This window comes from Notechis scutatus, chromosome 8, assembly GCF_049901735.1.
Source record: "Notechis scutatus isolate UNSWTSFEM ecotype Mainland chromosome 8, rNotScu1.2, whole genome shotgun sequence".
In the NCBI taxonomy this organism is placed as follows: domain Eukaryota; kingdom Metazoa; phylum Chordata; class Lepidosauria; order Squamata; family Elapidae; genus Notechis; species Notechis scutatus.
Window position 1 is genome coordinate 17,658,252 of NC_142016.1, and position 16,648 is coordinate 17,674,899.

The following is a 16,648-nucleotide window of genomic DNA, read 5'->3' on the forward strand; positions in this document are numbered from 1 at the left end:
TAGCTTTGGATTCCTCCATATGCTTACAAATCAGTATGATGATCCCTGCAGGTGCTCATCATATTCCCGGGATCGTTTTGTTGACTTCTTAGCAACTCCTTTTGAGGATTGAAGCGTATTCATGACTGTTTTTTGTTGTTGAAAGTGCAATTTGGACCTGTGTTAGGAATACTATGCAAGCATAGCTGAACCATTTTTTTAAAAAAAAAAAAAAAAGCCAGATTCTTAACTCTCATGGTTTTGGCTCTTAGGCCACGCTAGTTGCCTCTTATAGCAGTGGTGGTATTCTGGGTCAGCCCGGTTCTGCCGAGCCAGTAGCGCCGACGAGCAGCAGAGACAGAACCGGTTCTCTCTGCCACTCTGGTGTTGTGCCCACCCACCCGCCTGGGCTCCCATGCTCACCTTGATTCCCTGTTTTTGAAGTGCAGCTGCTTTGCATGCGCGGCAGCTGCTGAAGTGACTGGGAGAGTGCAGGCTTGCAGGAAGTGAGTTGGAACACCTCTGCACCTGCGCAAAGTGCGCGTTTGGCCCACCAAGCCACACCCACCGAACCGGTGGTAAAAATATTTGAATCCCACCACTGTCTTACAGGGTTCAGATGGGGGTGGTGGTGAAAATCTGAATATGTGCTCTTGTGGTTTATACAGTAGGAGAGACAGGTTTCAAAGAATTAAGCTTAGGTGCACCATCCTTGCACCTGAATGTGCAATTTCTACACCTTTGCTTTACCAAGCAAAATTCTATAACATGTAAATACAAAAAAGTCCTTTTATGGATGTCTTACAATATGAGTTGGACTGAAGCTTCTTCAGCCTGTTCCGTCCACTGTTCCATCGTGGCACTTTTTCTCCAATGAAATCAGACTTTTGCTGACTTTCCCAGGATAAGGTAGAAATAACAGGTGTAGAAGGTTTTGTCTAACTTGGGGGGTTCCCAAATTTCTCAGCTCATTGACCCCTTCGTGAAGTTTCAGATTGTTCGACTCCCAAACATTTATTATGTGAAAATAATTCAATAAATACTATTTTAACTAACACTACTAGTACTACTACTAGTAATAAGTAATATTCAAGATCATGAATATTGCTGGCATCTGATTGTGAATCTGTAGGTAATATCTCTCACTGCTGGCTACTTCACCTTCAGGATTACCATGTTTCCCCCAAAATACAACCCACTCAGAAAATAAGTCCTAACTTAATTTTTACACATGCGCCCAATATAAGCCCTACCCCCCAAAAATAATCCCCAATTAAAACCCCAACCACTCCAGGGTGCATGGGTAAAAATTAAGCTAAGGTGGGGATGTGGGGTGGGGTGGAGCTTCCCCACTACTTACCTTGGACAGGTGCAGCCAGGCCTTGTGTCAGCATTCCAGCAAAACCAAACTCCAATCAAAAACTCAGAGACAGGCATTTTCTCAAAGTGTCTTTTTATTGGAAAAGTCATACTGGCACATCTGGGAAAACCCGAATCTGAGAGTTCCAGGTTTTCTTCCTTCAATAATTAAAATGCACAAGTCCATCCCATCATTCCATCACATGCCCCAATCACCATCCGTCCCAACTTGAGACATCCCGTAAAAACCACTCCTCATCCAGCTGCAGGAATAACATGACCTTGACCATAAAGAGGAATGCTATTATGTCGAACTACACACGCTCCATGAAATCCCCCCTCCCAATTTCCCAAGCACAAGAATGTGGCAGCATGGAAGCTTCTGGTGCTAATATGGCTTTCAAAGCTGACATGTCACACACCTCGACCCATTTCTTCTGCAGCCAGCAAGGCTTTCCTGAAGGCCTCTGTAGCTGATAACAGAGCTTCGGGTCGATCAGGAGCTCTGTTATCAGCTATAGAAGCCTTCAGAAAAGCCTTGCCGTGAGTCAGTGGATGACATTTCCCCCCCCTGAAAATAAGACCTGGTACCTTTTTTGGGTGGCAAAAATATAAGACAGGGTCTTATTTTTGGAGAAACATGGTAATGTGGAGATCTACAGAGACCCCAGAAGATTAATTGACCCCAATTGACCTTCCATTATTTATCAGCTACCTCTTGACCTCCAGCCATTTATCAATCTCTTGGGGTCCATTGACTCTTGGAGGCCAATCCTGAACACCGTGGAGAACACTGATCTAACTTGTCAAGTCAGAATATTATGTCAGCTAATATCCACGGGTTCAGTTTAGCCACAGTCTGGGATGAAGTTCAAAGAGGCTTACAGGATTAGAGATTGCAGCATGGATCTTACAATCCAGTTAATGTTTGGACTATTCCACAGAGACCTCATCAGCGTCTGAGAATGAGTGTGGCCAGCAGAAACAAGTGAAGCCGGATTCCGCTGTCAAGGCTACGCCGCCCCCTGTGCGTCGCCACATTTCTCACCATCATGGCAAAAAGAACCGCATGACTCGCTGTGGGAAGTGCAAAGGATGCCTGAGGCTCCAGGACTGCGGCGAATGCATCAACTGCCTGGACAAACCAAAATTTGGCGGGCCAAACACTAAGAAGCAATGCTGCGTGTGAGTGTGTCTGGGAAGTCCCTAACTCCAGCCTTGTCCACTCCTTCGTGCTTGCCAAGCATTAGAATTCAAGAGTTCAGGGTTTCATCTGTAGCCAAGAAGAAAGGCTCCACCTGCAGTTAAGGGTTTGTAAATGCTGATTCTACAGCGCAAGCCCTGGCTGCAAAATTTAGCATCCCCTCTCGACAGTCAAAAGCAACCTCTGCTCCTTAAAGGTAGGCAAGGCAACTTTAAAAAAATCTATAGCTACTTGCTGTGCATCTTCAGAGGAAAATCATAAGTTAGAAAGTCAGCAGATAGGAGACTGCAGGCATTGACATAGTGATTTCTTTGTCGGTTGGACTTACCATATTTTTTGGACTATAAGATGCACTCCCCCCCCCTCCAAAAGTGGGTGGAAATGTCTTTGCGTCTTATACAGCAGATGTTGCCCAAGCCCCGCCCACCTGCCAGCCTCCACCCTTCAGCCTCTGCCTCCCAGCAATTTCCCTTCTTGCAGCAAATGGCAAACAGCCCGTTTCACTTTCAGCACAGCCTGATTAGCGCAAGCAGCTGATTGTTGGTTGGAATTTCCTCCCGACAATCAGCTGTTTCAGGCTGCAGGGATCGCCATCGTCTATTGCTGCCTCCACACGTCCCATTTTTGGCCTCTGTGCGCCCCATTTTTGGCTCAGAACGGCCGACAGGGATTGGAACGGGCGGAAAATAGGGTGTGCAGAGGTCGAAAACGGGGAGGCAGTGATAGGCGATGGTGATCCCTGCAGTCTGAAACAGCTGATTGTCGGGAGGCCGATCCGGACAATCAGCTGCTTGTGCTCGATCAGGCTGCTGTTTGCTGCAAGGAGACAAATTGCTGGGAGGCAGAGGCAGATTCCCTCCCCTTTGTTTTCCTCCCCAAAAGCTAGGTACGTCTTACACTTTGGAGCATCTTATATTCCAAAAAATACAGTATACCCCACTTTTCCTCTAAAAGCTCAGAAGTGGCTTATATAATCCTCATGCTATCAGTTTTATCCCAGCATGGACTGAGTGATGGCAGCTGGCCAGGGTCACTCAGTGTGGGCTTTATTACAAGATTCCCTTAACAGAGTTAATACCTAAACCAAGGATGTCTAACCTTGGCAATTTTTTAAGACTTGTGAACTTCAGCTCCCAGAATTCTGCTGGCTGAGGAATTTTGGGAGTTGAAGTACACAGGTCTTAACGTTGCCAAAGTTGGACTCCCCTGCCCTAAACCTTACACTATGTTACCCTTACAGTCTGAGACCCAGGTTTAAATACCCTTGAAAGGTGAAGCCACAGATGAGTCAGAGTACTGAAATCTAAGCATGGTGTGTTATTTTCTCCATATATCTGTACCACAATTAATGTGCAAGTTAAATAAACAAACTTCACTATGCCATACAGATTGTGATAAACATCCCAAGCTCTTTATCAAGTTGAGTCGGCTTTGTTATCTTGCATTTTTATTACTCTCATAATTTGGCTCTAGGTAGTATGTCACTTTTGAGTGTTCTGAAGCTGAACACATCCCACCCTGCCAGCATCTAACTCACTGCTGGAATTCCTTTCTCTCTTTCCATGACTTTCTTACAATTTTCTACAGCTGGATTTTGTCTTTGGACTCTAAAAGCTAGCTATTATTAATATTTGCGATAGGGTAGGAAGGAGAAGGTGATTCGGCAAACTCTGTAGCCTTGTTTTCTTTTTCTAGCCCTAATGATGTTACCTAGTTGGGTAATGAAACATCTGCAAGAAAATAACCAAGTTCAGAGAGCACCAAGGACTCCTTGTTTTCTTATACGCACTCACACAGTGCTTAGAGTAGAGTAACATCCTGTTTTGGGGCATGATCGTTCTGGAACAGAAAAACAAAGAGATTTCAATGAAAACAGCAGAAGTGTAGGATGGAGAAAATAATCCTTGAAGAAAACTCTTGGAACTTTGTAGCATATCCACTAGAACTGTTCTAGGTAACTTTAAGATGCGTGGACTTCAACTCCCAGAATTCTTCAGTCAACCTGCTCTCTAGGGAATGCTGGGAGCTGAAGCCAACACATATTACAGCGGCCAAGACTGAAAACCCTGCAATGGAACCCTCAAGTCTTCTCCCTCATGGGACAGTGCATACATGTCAAGGAGGATGGAAATTCTTTTTCCATGGGGGTGGGTGGGGAAATAGAAATTTACAAGTTGTGCAGGCAGGACGTTGCATTTCCCACAGCAGTGTCGGTCTTAAGAGGTTTTGTTTTAAGCGTAAGTCATCCTGGCCCCCAACCTGGTCCTGCCAAGAGGTGGATTTTTCAGCTTCTACATCCAGACAGCCAGTGGGAGGATTCAGATACCAAATACATTTGGAAAGCTTCATGGCTCCAAATTATCACGAGATACACGTGGGTTTCTTAATTTTAATAGGAGTCATTGTTTTCCTGTCTTAGGACCCATGTGATAGCAAGATCAATTTCCTACTTAATTATTCCAATGGATCCACCTTGTCCTGAGGAAGGCCTGGGGTTCTGTTTTGATGGCTTTACTTGATGCTTGTGTCTAGCCTGTAACAGAATTACAGAGTTGGAGGTCTTCTAGTCCAATTCCCTGCAGGGGACCCTTTATACGTGATGGTGAACCTATGGCACATGTATGCGCACCACCCAGCTGGTCTTTGCGGGAGCTGGAGTGCTGGAAAACGGCCCTAAAAATGGCCTGAAAACGGCCCCCCAAATGGCCAAAAAAACCAGGCCATTTTTGGGGCCATTTTCACGCCAGAAACAGCCTGGAAAATGGCCCCCAAAACAGCCAAAGAAACAGGCATGCATGCACCGGCCAGCCAGTCTTCGGGTTTCCAGTGCTCTGGCACACACACATGCACACACATTCCTGTTTGGGCACTTGGTGCCAAAAAGGTTCGCCATCACTGCCCTATATCATCCCGGACAATGGCTGTCCAGTCTCTTCTTAAAAGGCTTATAAAGGCTTATAAAAAGCCTCCGATCTTTCATTGGCTGTCAAATGTGAATTCAGTTAGTGTGAGGTGTTTCTGGCATCAGGAGGCATCCAGAGCCCATCCAATCCACCTGCCTTTTAAAAACATCTTTTAAAATAAATAATTACAGGAAGTTGGCATTGTTGCCAAACTATCAAGACTCTGGCATATTTTCAGGAATGATCCTGGTTCCCCACCAAAGACTAACCGTGACACTAGAGAATTCAACATTTAATCGATGGGTATTTCTACTTAATAGTCCCTTGTGGCAGCCATCTTACCCTTTGTGCTCTCCCAACATCCAGGTGTGTGCCCCCTCCCAAGCTTAAGTCCTCCTGGCTTATTTCTGAACCCCTGGGCTGAAGAGTCTGTTGGAGGTAGTTTTTCTTTTTTCCTCTCCTCTGACAATGTATGTCTGGCTGACAGGTATCGGAAGTGCGACAAGATTGAAGCACGGCGAGTGGAACGGCTGTCTAAGAAAGGTAACAGTTGAGTGGTTGAACATGGCTGGACTGATGTGCTCCTGTGAGTTGGTTGCGTGATCATGTGTGGTCTCTGTGTGTGTCTTTGGTTTTCCTGTTCGATATGATATGACCTTCTAGTCAGGGGCATTTTTTAAAAAATATTTGTATATCTTTGTATAACCATACTAGCTAAAATCCAGCCCATACCAAAGGGCTGGAATTCTGCACTGAATGTCCAAACTTGGATGATGAGCATTGCTTTCTACATTATACCGGAATGAATAATAATGTTTGATGCTTCACATCCCAAGTGCCTGTGTTTAAGACGGGCTTTTTAATTAATGTTCTAGTAGTTTGCCTTTGAAAAGTTTTGTATAAGTCCAAAGCTAATGTTTCTACTGTCTTTAATTGTAGCTTTTTTGCAACTGTGTGTTTTTTGATACACTTTCATTGTTCCATCGATTCGGCTTTGTTTGTTTTATCTACCTTCCTGTAAACCACATGGGGCGTAAATGTTTGTGGAGAGGCGGGTTTAACCAATGGAAATGACCATTGCTAATGACTCACTTTGTATATTGGCGGGTTTCTATTTTGCAACTTGTGCGGATTTAACATATTAAATTGTCACACGGCACGATTTTGTGAAAGAAGTTGAAATGTGGTATGTAAACCGTCAGGGATGGGGAAGAAGCATTAAGGCCTATGAGAAGAAGAAAGGGAAGGTCCATCCGGGGGTACCACCCTTAAGAAAAACTTGTCCACAGAATCCCCCCTTCCTTTTTTGGGGTGTGGGAGGAACACATTCCTCTTTATGGTACGTTTCTGTGCTGCAGTTCCCTACAATTTGTTGAAAATACATGCTTGTTGTAGAACGTTATCAACAAGCCCCCAAAGGCGACTAGCCCACTCTAAGGTTGAGGGCTTTCAAGGTGTTTTGTACTGGTCACAGGAGAGGGGAAACCCACATGAAAACCAACCGAAGTTGGCAGAGAAGGAACTCAAAGTCATGTCCTCTCCTGCCAGCCCAGTCAGTCACCTTGGATGACCAAGGCAGTCATTAAATATTAAAGTCATCGAGTGAAGGTGAGCTCCTGAGGATCTGCATACAGAATCTGTGTCATAAACCAAATCATGCATTATGTGGCTTGATGGTAAAACATACAGAACATCAGATGTCCCACTAAGGAGGATCCAAACTCATCTGCTGCCCCCCAGGAAACTGCTGTGCCTCTGTTGAACAATGTCTGCTCACTCACACTCTCCCTTGCCTGTTCCTGTTTCTTGGAGCAAAGCCTGTTTCGTGAATTGTAGTTTCCAGGGAATCTTTTAATAAATAAATTTATAATGCATTTTGCTTCAAGAACGTCGTGGTGGGTGGCAGAGTTAGGACAAGTTAATATTGGGCTCCCATACTTTGTGCAGTTAGGCCTCAACACTTTAGCAGCAATTTATTACGGTTGGGACTTGGCCTTTAATTTTGCTTTTTTCGATGAACATTGCAGTCAGTTTAGTTTTGTAGGCTTTCCAGATCCAAAGATCTGAGGCCAGAGAGCTGACCTGTTCTTGGTTCAAGGGTGCTTTTTCAAGGGTCAACTGGACTTTGTTTTTCCTTGAAGGCATGTCGCTTCTCATCCAAGAAGTTCAGAACTGAAGAAGCTTCTTGGATGAGAAGCGAAACGCCTTCAAGGAAAATCAAAGTCCAGTTGCCCCTTGAAAAAAGCACCTTTGGGACAATCATGACTCCATAGATAAAGATCTATTCTTAGAATTGCTTTCTGAAAAAAATGTGCTTGATTGCACAGGCTTTATATTAAAATAAAATAAATTCTGATCTACCGCACAATATTTTATATTAAAACAAAATAAATTCTGATCTACTGCAATCACAGTTGATCTTTTAACCAAGGAAGCTGTTCACACCAGGTCAGATTTTTTGATCATCATGTCATGGCTGGCCTAGCTTTTTCCCTCTCCTGCTATTTCTCTCCGGAGCTGCCAAAAATTGAATTAGGGACTTTCTACGAAGCGTGAGCTCTTATCACTGAGCAGTTGCCCACGTTTCTGTGGATGCTAATTGGTCCAGTGACCTGGTTTAACATATTCCCGGCTCTGTATTTTGCTTCTTCTTAATGTGTATTGTCTGTAGCCATTACACTAAATTGTCCTTGTTTTCCCCTAGAATGTCCTGTTTCTCTCACTCCCCTTGTTTCATGCCGCAACAAGCATGGTACCTGTTGCCATTTGAAATGTTGTTCCATCTAGTTGACATTCCTGGGCAGGCTTATCTTTCACTAGTTCCATGAAACCTGAGATTGGTGCATCAAGGTTCCCCATCTGGTCCTTCTTCCAAATGCTAACCAGGGTTGGTCCCGCTTAGCTTAAGGAAGATGGCTCCATCACACAGCCTCCAGGCCATGTCTTTGATCCTGGGGATAGAAACTCCTTACTGTTTCTCTCTGGAGATGCTTATTTGGTTTCACGGAAATATAGCCATTAAAGGTAATGTAATTTAAAAGAGGTACCCTGTTTAGATCATTGTCTCCCCAAAGCTATTGAACAGGCCTTTTGGCCTCATTTTTTTCCTCTTAGCACCATTTCTCCAGGCACCTGCTTCCCCAACCAAAGAAAGATAAGATGGGTGTTTTGTTTTCTCAAGGGAGGGATTCTAAAAAAACCAAAAATACTTGGCAAACCCTCAGGCTGTTCTTCTGCTGCCCTTCCAATGGGAACGTGGAATCTGATCTGCTGCAATTTTAAGTTTTCATTATTGGTGAGGATATAAGCACTCCTATGATATTGCCAAACGGTGCAGATTTTCTACCGCTGACATTAGCCGTTGCATTCATCTTGACCCGTTTTTGTCCTCTTCCAGAGTTCAGTTTTTGTAGGATCCTATCACATGGAAACATTTACCCTCTTAAAAGTGACTATTAAAATGCTATCTAACCTTCATACCCTGCTTTCCAGTGTTCTAATTGCTCTTAAGATGCCTTACGTCCTACTAATCCTTTAAACGGCCTTGGAAAATGGGATGTGTGATGTTCTCTGTCCTGCACATGGGTAATTGGGGTTGCTGAGGCTCGTAGCGGGGAAACTTCCCCATCCTGAGTCATAGCCTAGAATAGGCAGCCTAAATATAGGAGCTCAGTTTAAACCCAAGTTCCTTGATTTGGGTGGATATGAAAGAACAAAAAAAGTCACACCCACCTGTGGGCCGAATTGGTCCCTTAGTCCTGATATTCCCACTTCCTGTTACCCACTACAGCTTTTCCCTAACCCATGGCTTCCTCAGATAGTTCTGATCCTGGCTTTCACCACAGTTGAAGAGGCTTGGGACCTGCAGAGGTTCACGCATTGATTACTGGAACGAAGCGCATGGGCGTGGCTTAGTTGTATGAACATGCGCAAAGTCCAAGTTTACAGCAGACCTTTGACCTTCGTATCAAATCAGCCCATTTCCTTGGCTCGTACAATACGTTGAAGCCTATGCTAAGAAGAAATGGAGCTAGGTTTGCACAAAATGCTAACCAGCAATAACAACAACAACAACAACAAAAAGTACAAAATGGGAGAACTAAATAAATGTTGCTTACTGGGCCAGTGAAACTGCTAACTGGCCTTGAATAAGCAGGTTGTTCAGACGTAGGTTGCCTCTGAGCCCAGGAATTTAGGATGGCTCTCAAAAGAAGCTCACACCATTCTCCACTCTCACAATAAAACATCCAGAAAGTTAGAAGCGACCAAGTTTTTGTGATGCAGTTCTTGGAACAATATAAGTAGGAAACCTTTGCTGTCCAACGAACAGATCTCTACTCCTCCTGCTTATCCCTGCTATAATTAATGCTGTAACCCAGCCTAGCTGAAATCACGCATGCTTTCTGCTTGCTTATAAACCCATGTCTTCCTTCTCCCTCCGTTGTTTCCCCCTGGTGCTTAAGTTCAGATGCTTCTTAACCTTGGCGGCTTGAAGATTTGTGGACTTCAACTCCCAGAATTCCTCCTCCAGTCATGTTAGCTCAGGAATTCTGGGAGTCAAAAGTCCACAAGTCTTAAACTTGCAAGTTTGAAGGCCCTTGGTTTAGATGCTTCTCAACCTTGGTGGCTTGAAGATTTGTGACTTCAACTCCCAGAATTCCTCCTCCAGTCATGTTAGCTCAGGAATTCTGGGAGTCAAAGTCCACAAGTTCTCAAGTTTGAAGGCCCTTGGTTTAGATGCTTCTCAACCTTGGTGGCTTGAAGATTTGTGGATATCAACTCCCAGAATTCTCAGAACCCTGGGAGTTGGAAGTCCACACAACCAGGCTGAGAATCCTAGCTTAAACCTTGACCATCTATAACAGGGGTCTCCAACCTTGGCAACTTTAAGCCTGGAGGACTTCAACTCCCAGAATACCCCAGCCAGCTTTGCTGGCTGGGGTATTCTGGGAGTTGAAGTCCTCCAGGCTTAAAGTTGCCAAGGTTGGAGACCCCTGATCTATAAGTACTGCTTTAAATGCTCTTTTGCAAGGAGTCTCAGGCAGCAATTTGCCTCATTCTCTCTGCTCCCCTCCCACCCTCACACTTTTAGATGCTCTGGAAGAAAGCGGCTTTTAAAAGTAAGGCTGTAGCCCTCCCCAGTTTGGCATCTTGGGGGATTCTGGGAATTGCAGCCTTAAGACCTCTGGAGGCCCCCAGGTGGAAAAGGCCCTTCGTAGATGGAGGCAATGTTGTCTGTTTGCTATAGCCTGGGATGGGTGGAGCCATGGATACCGCATAGATAATACTGCAAAGGTGGGAGGGGGCGGAGGTCCCCCGTCTTTTTTTTTTTTTTTTTGGATTATGGGGAGGAAATGGGCAGGTACTAGGAAGGGGCTGGGCTGGGGAGGCCATTGTGACCTGAGGGGGCCTCTGCCAGAGGAAGAGCCTGCATGCCTACGAGAATGCCCTCACTTGCTGTGCAGACTGAAGAAACGTTGCTGATGTGAGCAGATACATCTGGGGAAGGAGGCTGAAGGTGGGGAGGTGGCACAAGGAGTGTGTGTGTGTGTGTGGGAGATGGCATTTTGCTTGTTCTGCTCTTGGGGGGGGGAGGGGAGGGGGGAGAATTGGAGCCCAGTTTCCCAACTTCTTCAGCTTCATTCTGAGGGATGGGAGAAATGCTAGGAGGGTGCAGCCTCCTTTGGGGGAAATCTCTTTGAGCTGCTGAATCTCTTTCCTGCCTTACCTCCTCACTTGCTGCTTCATCCTTTTCCAAGTTTTTCCACCAAGGGAGCAAGAGGCAGGAAGCTTTGGCCCTCCACCCCCTCCCTTCCTTTGGCCCTCCACCCCCCCTCCACCCCCTCCCTTCCTTTGAATTTCTAATTCATTTGTACTTCTGGGCCAATTAATTAACAATGGGAGAAGCACACACTCGCGCACACACACACAAACTCCTAATGGTACCTTCAAGGGGGGGGGGAGGGGTTGGGATCAGAGCCTTCATTCCACTTCATCTGCATATGGGGAAGTAGACAATGGCTGCTAGAAAGCAAAGCAATTGCTCCTTGGGTTTGCTGTAGCAAAGGAGAATTACAATCCAGTGCAGGTTTTTTTTTTAAAAAAAACCTCTTGAGTAGATCCATAGTGCCTGACTGAAGTTGGATCTCTAGGAGCTCAGAGCCTTGAGCCAAGGTCCTCAGTGTGATTAGTATGACCTAGGCAGTAAGGGCCTCTGAAATCCCATCTAGGTTCTTCTTCTTCTTTCTTCTTCTTCTTCTTCTTCTTCTTCTTCTTCTTCTTCTTCTTCTTCTTCTTCTTCTTCTTTCTTCTTCTTCTTCTTCTTCTTCTTCTTCTTCTTCTTCTTCTTCTTCTTCTTCTTCTTCTTTCTTCTTCTTCTCTTCTTCTTCTTCTTCTTCTTCTTCTTCTTCTTCTTCTTCTTCTTCTTCTTCTTCTTCTTCTTCTTTCTTCTTCTTCTTCTTTCTTCTTCTTTCTTCTTCTTCTTCTTCTTCTTCTTCTTCTTCTTCTTCTTCTTCTTCTTCTTCTTCTTCTTCTTCTTCTTCTTCTTCTTCTTCTTCTTCTTCTTCTTCTTCTTCTTCTTCTTCTTCTTCTTCTTCTTCTTCTTCTTCTTCTTCTTCTTCTTCTTCTTCTTCTTCTTCTTCTTCTTCTTCTTCTTCTTCTTCTTCTTCTTCTTCTTCTTCTTCTTCTTCTTCTTCTTCTTCTTATCTCTTTGCTCCTAGCTGTAGAATGCTTAAATCTCTTTTGTATTGGGAATGAGAAAGTAAAGAGAAGGACCTTTCACCAGCCTTATACATAGGAAGACAGCCCCCCCACCCACACCTAAACAGGGATGGGTAGTGATTGTAAATCTAGATTGGTGACAGGAGGGGGGATTAAAGCATTGCCACAGTAGATGGAAGATGAGCTGTAGCTAAGGTAAGTGAGCTAATGAAGACTTGGGGAGGAGACCCCTTAGACAGGTCAGTGGGTAAGCAGAGCAACAGCTGACGCAAAATGGGTTGGGTTGAGGCTTCTTCCACAAGGCAGGCGAGAGTTACCAATTCTCCCCAGGATTAAATCTGGGCTGCTAAAACCCAACTGCCCTTTGGTTGCAGCAAAGGGACCCAGAAACCTTCCTTGTCAGTCCTCTGGCGCTGAGCAGTAGGTTGAGCTGAAAGTGGATGCTGGTAGAACCCAGGGCACCTATCTTGAGCAGGAGAGCTTTCTAATGTTGGTCTGGTCAGACGTTCAGAGCGGGTTGGGATTGCAGTCAGCTGCCTCATGATAAGTTGAAGGGTTTGTATTCGTTTTCTCTCTCCCACCTCCCCACCCCTCGTCATGGCCTTTCTAACGAGTCTCGGGGAGACCTCAACGGGGATGGAGGAAAGGGGAGGAAATGGTCCTTCTGCCCCAACATCCACCTGCTGCTCGGAGTCGGCCTGCCGGGCTCTGCTCACCCATGCCTTTGTCTTCAGGCCGTACGGTAGTGAAGCCCATCGCCCACTGGGATTCGGAGGATTCTCAAGAGGAGTTTCCAGCCCCCTGGGAAGTCATGCTGGGGGCCACGGAGACCGCTGAGCAAGACTCTCTGTTGCAGCGTAAGTCAGCCCGGCGCTGCGTCAAGCAGAGGCCCTCGTATGACATCTTTGAATCCTCTGACTCAGACACAGAGCCGGCTTCAGCCACTCATCGCCGGAAATCTTCGCGCGACTCAGGTGAGCTGTGAGCTTTCGGGTTGCTTAAGTCCATGACTTCCACATAGAGATTTGCCAGCCTGCCGGTAGGCACCTGTACTAAACAATCAGCCCTCACATATACTGTATCTGAAGCTGTGGCTGTGGTTATTGGTCACAATTTTCTTAAGAGGAAGCTCGTGATAGAATGACTCAAAAAATACAACACAGGACCTGAGAGTAGGACCTGGTCTCATTTTGGTGTGATGCCATGTTAACAGCAAGCCAGAAATCTTTGATGCTCAAATGATTGATAGTCCAGTAGATTTCAGGTTTATTGTTGACTCGTAGCTTCTCTGAGGTTAAAAGCCAATGGATTTGCCATGCCAGGTGAAGAATGGAGTAGCTTCTCATCCTGTTTGAGTCCGATGCAAAGAATATACGCTCTTAAAATGCTCATATGTTTCCAGATTTGCTTCCCGTGGACCCTGAGGAGCAAAGTCGGCCCCGTAAAAGTTCTTTGCAGCCCGTGGTGCAGCTGAAAGCGAGGAAGAAACCAGAGAAGGTGAGCCATCAAGAAAAGGTGAGACAGGCAAAGATCCACATCTGGGCAAAGTTTTATTGTGGTTTGTATTGTAACTCAGGAGGGTGCACAGTGCCCATCAGGGACTTCAAGGAATCCACTGTGTGTTGTGTTCTTTAAGTGGGATATGAGCCAAATGGCAAGTCATTTTGTTTTTCACCAAGATTCATTTCACTTATGGGAAAATATGCCAATTTTTCCTTCTTCCTTCCTTACCCTCCCCCATATCCATTTATTTCTTCTCTCGTCATACTCTAATACCAGCATTGTGTATCCCACAGGCAACCACAGTAAATGTCTCAGAATATTCTATTCATCTGCCGTTATCTTCCCTTCCTTTCTCTGTCCTTCACAGGACATCCCTCCTCCTGCCTCACTCCCCTCCATCTCCAATGGCTGGAATGGGAAACAGAAATCCACGGATGGAGTCCACCGTCTCAGGGTTGATTTCAAGGTGAGGCGGGAACATCTGTCTCACCGACACCCAATTTGAAAGGATGTCATATACAGCGAAGTCATGTTGGCAATTGCTAGACACCAAAGTGTATTCCCTAGTGGAACAAAATCTCAGTTGGCACCTTTCCTAAATCTGTTGTTTACAGCTTTATGCCTATTAAGCCCAAGGGGCTCTACTGATGTTATTGAACCAGGTCTGAACAATTTTGGTCTAGGCTACTGCAGCATGCTCTACACAGGACTATCCTCAGAGATTGTTCTGAAGTTTCATTAGATAAAAGGTTTGGCAGCTGATCTATGTACCCGTGCACAGTTTTGTAAGCTTGTTTGTCCAACATTAAAGGATATATGATGGTTCTTGGTTATTTTTTATGACTCAGTAGAAGATGTTCATTTTAGTTTTACCTTTTTGAATAGACTCTGATCTCTAAATACAAGTTCCTATTAGTCTTGCTAAGTGCACAGGAGGATTTTTCTTATGTCATTCTGAAACTGCAGAACAAATTTACTTTGATGCTGATTGACACTCTCACTCACTCCCTCTTTCTCCTTCTTTTCTCCCTCCATCTCTCTCCCCCTTCCTCCTTCCCTTTTTTCTTTTTCCCTTCTTTTTCTTTCTCTTTCTTTCTTTCCTTTCACTCTCTCTCTCTCTTTCTTTTTTTTTTCTCTCTCTCTCCTTCCCCACTCCCTTTCTCTCCACCTTACTGTGTACAAATTTACCTTCGTAAATTTTGTAAGATTTGTAAATTCCCTTTCAGCTCAGTGATTTACTGCATGTGGCTCTGTAGCTTTCAGAGCAAACTTGTTTCCCTGCTTGTGTGCCTTGCAGGAAGACTGTGACTTGGAGAACGTCTGGCTGATGGGCGGCCTCAGCATCCTCACTTCAGTACCGGTCACCACGCAGGTGGTATGCCTGCTCTGCGCAAGCAAAGGTTTCCATCAGGTGGGTTCGAGGAAAAGGAGCCGAGAAGTACCCCAAAGGTGGGGGGCATGAGTTCCCCCTAGGCAGGAATTTGAGGGAGGGGTCCTTTTACCTTCAGAATGGGGTGAGATTTGGGGATTTAAAAAGGGCTGCCTGTTTTCATGGAGGTTAGGATTGCTAACATGACTGCTGCCTCTTCTGCAGCTGGTGTACTGCCAGGTATGCTGTGATCCTTTCCATGTCTTCTGCCTGGAGGAGGATGAACAGCCGCTGCCCGAGCAGGAGGACAGCTGGTGTTGTCGCCGCTGCAAGTTTTGTTATGTCTGCGACCGCAAAAACAAAGCATCCAAGGTAAGGAAGTTTTGTGCGTGTGTGTGCGTGCGTGTGTGTGTGTGTGTGTGTGTGTGCAGGCAGGGAATATCTTGGCCTGTGCCCCTTCTGCTAACAGGAAAATAGCAGTCCATCATTGCATCACCCAACAGCTCTGTGTAAGTGGGGCAGGAGTCAGCATTCTGGAAACGGCAGTGCTCTTCACTTTTTCAAGCTCACGGATGGAGGATTTGAAGGGTCAGGAAAGTGACTTTAAATCAACTGCTCCTTAATCTTCATCTCCTATTTCAGGATTATGGGGAGAGTGTTTGCGGGCATCATTCCCCTTCTTTAAAGCCCAGACTTGGGAAACGTAACCAAAAACAGGCACGTGTGTAGCAATTGCAGAAGCAGCAATAAGCTGAGGTTTCAGAACACAGTAATCCCATCCTCCTTTGGCTTCCTCTTTTGCTACTTCCTTCCTTCCTTCCTTTTTCATGAGTTCTCTCTCTCTCTGTCTCTCTCTCTGTCTCTCTCTCTCTCTCTCTCTTTTCTTTTTGTAGAGCCATATGGGTACTCAGGCATCATCCTATTATTTTCTTAACTCTTGATTTCCTTAACATGAGTAGCCCACCTCCCAAATGGCTTCACTGGTTCTCTTTTAGCCCACTTGGATATTGATTTGTCTCTCTGGTGCTCTCCGCCCCTTCTCCCTCACCCATAAAAAAACAACAACAATTTCTTATGTATTTATATTCAATTTCTCTGGCTTTTGTGCACTTAGGACAGTGAACAAAAACAGCATTTCAGATTGTTCCTTCACTGTGTCTCAAGACTTTGTGGGTCTTTTGTCGCCTTATCCCAGTGTTTCTCAGCCGTGGCAACTTTTAAGGTGATAACTGGAGGATTCTGGGAATGGAAGTCTACATACTTTAAAATTGCCACTGTTGAAAAACACTGTCTCTGCCTTTGGTCCCTACCATCTCATGTCCTTTCAGTGTCTGCCCAACTGTAACTTCAGTCAGGCTGGCAGTTACCCCATCTCATCTCCCTGCACAGGTTTGCAGCACGTTCTCAGCTGCCACCGTTGTCATCCCATAAACCACTCGGAGTTTGTAGCAATGTAGAAGCTCTGTAAATAAATAAAGCACATTGGTGGTTGATTTGCAGCACCAGAAGCACAATAATTGCTGTTACAGGCAGGGGTGGGATTCAACCGGTTTGTGCGAACTGGATACTAATTTTACATCTGGTTCACCGAACTGATAGTTGAACCGACTG

General features: G+C 45.3%; 1 protein-coding gene across 1 annotated transcript in view; it reads left to right on the forward strand.

The window, feature by feature from the left end:
* Positions 1-16,648, forward strand: part of KMT2B (lysine methyltransferase 2B) — a 71,973-nt gene that overhangs the window by 19,607 nt on the left and 35,718 nt on the right. Inside the window, 7 exon segments of the mRNA XM_087970861.1 lie at positions 2,283-2,523; positions 5,933-5,988; positions 12,900-13,139; positions 13,568-13,680; positions 14,036-14,134; positions 14,966-15,079; positions 15,263-15,409. Of these exon segments, the coding sequence (XP_087826987.1) occupies positions 2,283-2,523; positions 5,933-5,988; positions 12,900-13,139; positions 13,568-13,680; positions 14,036-14,134; positions 14,966-15,079; positions 15,263-15,409 (1,010 nt within the window).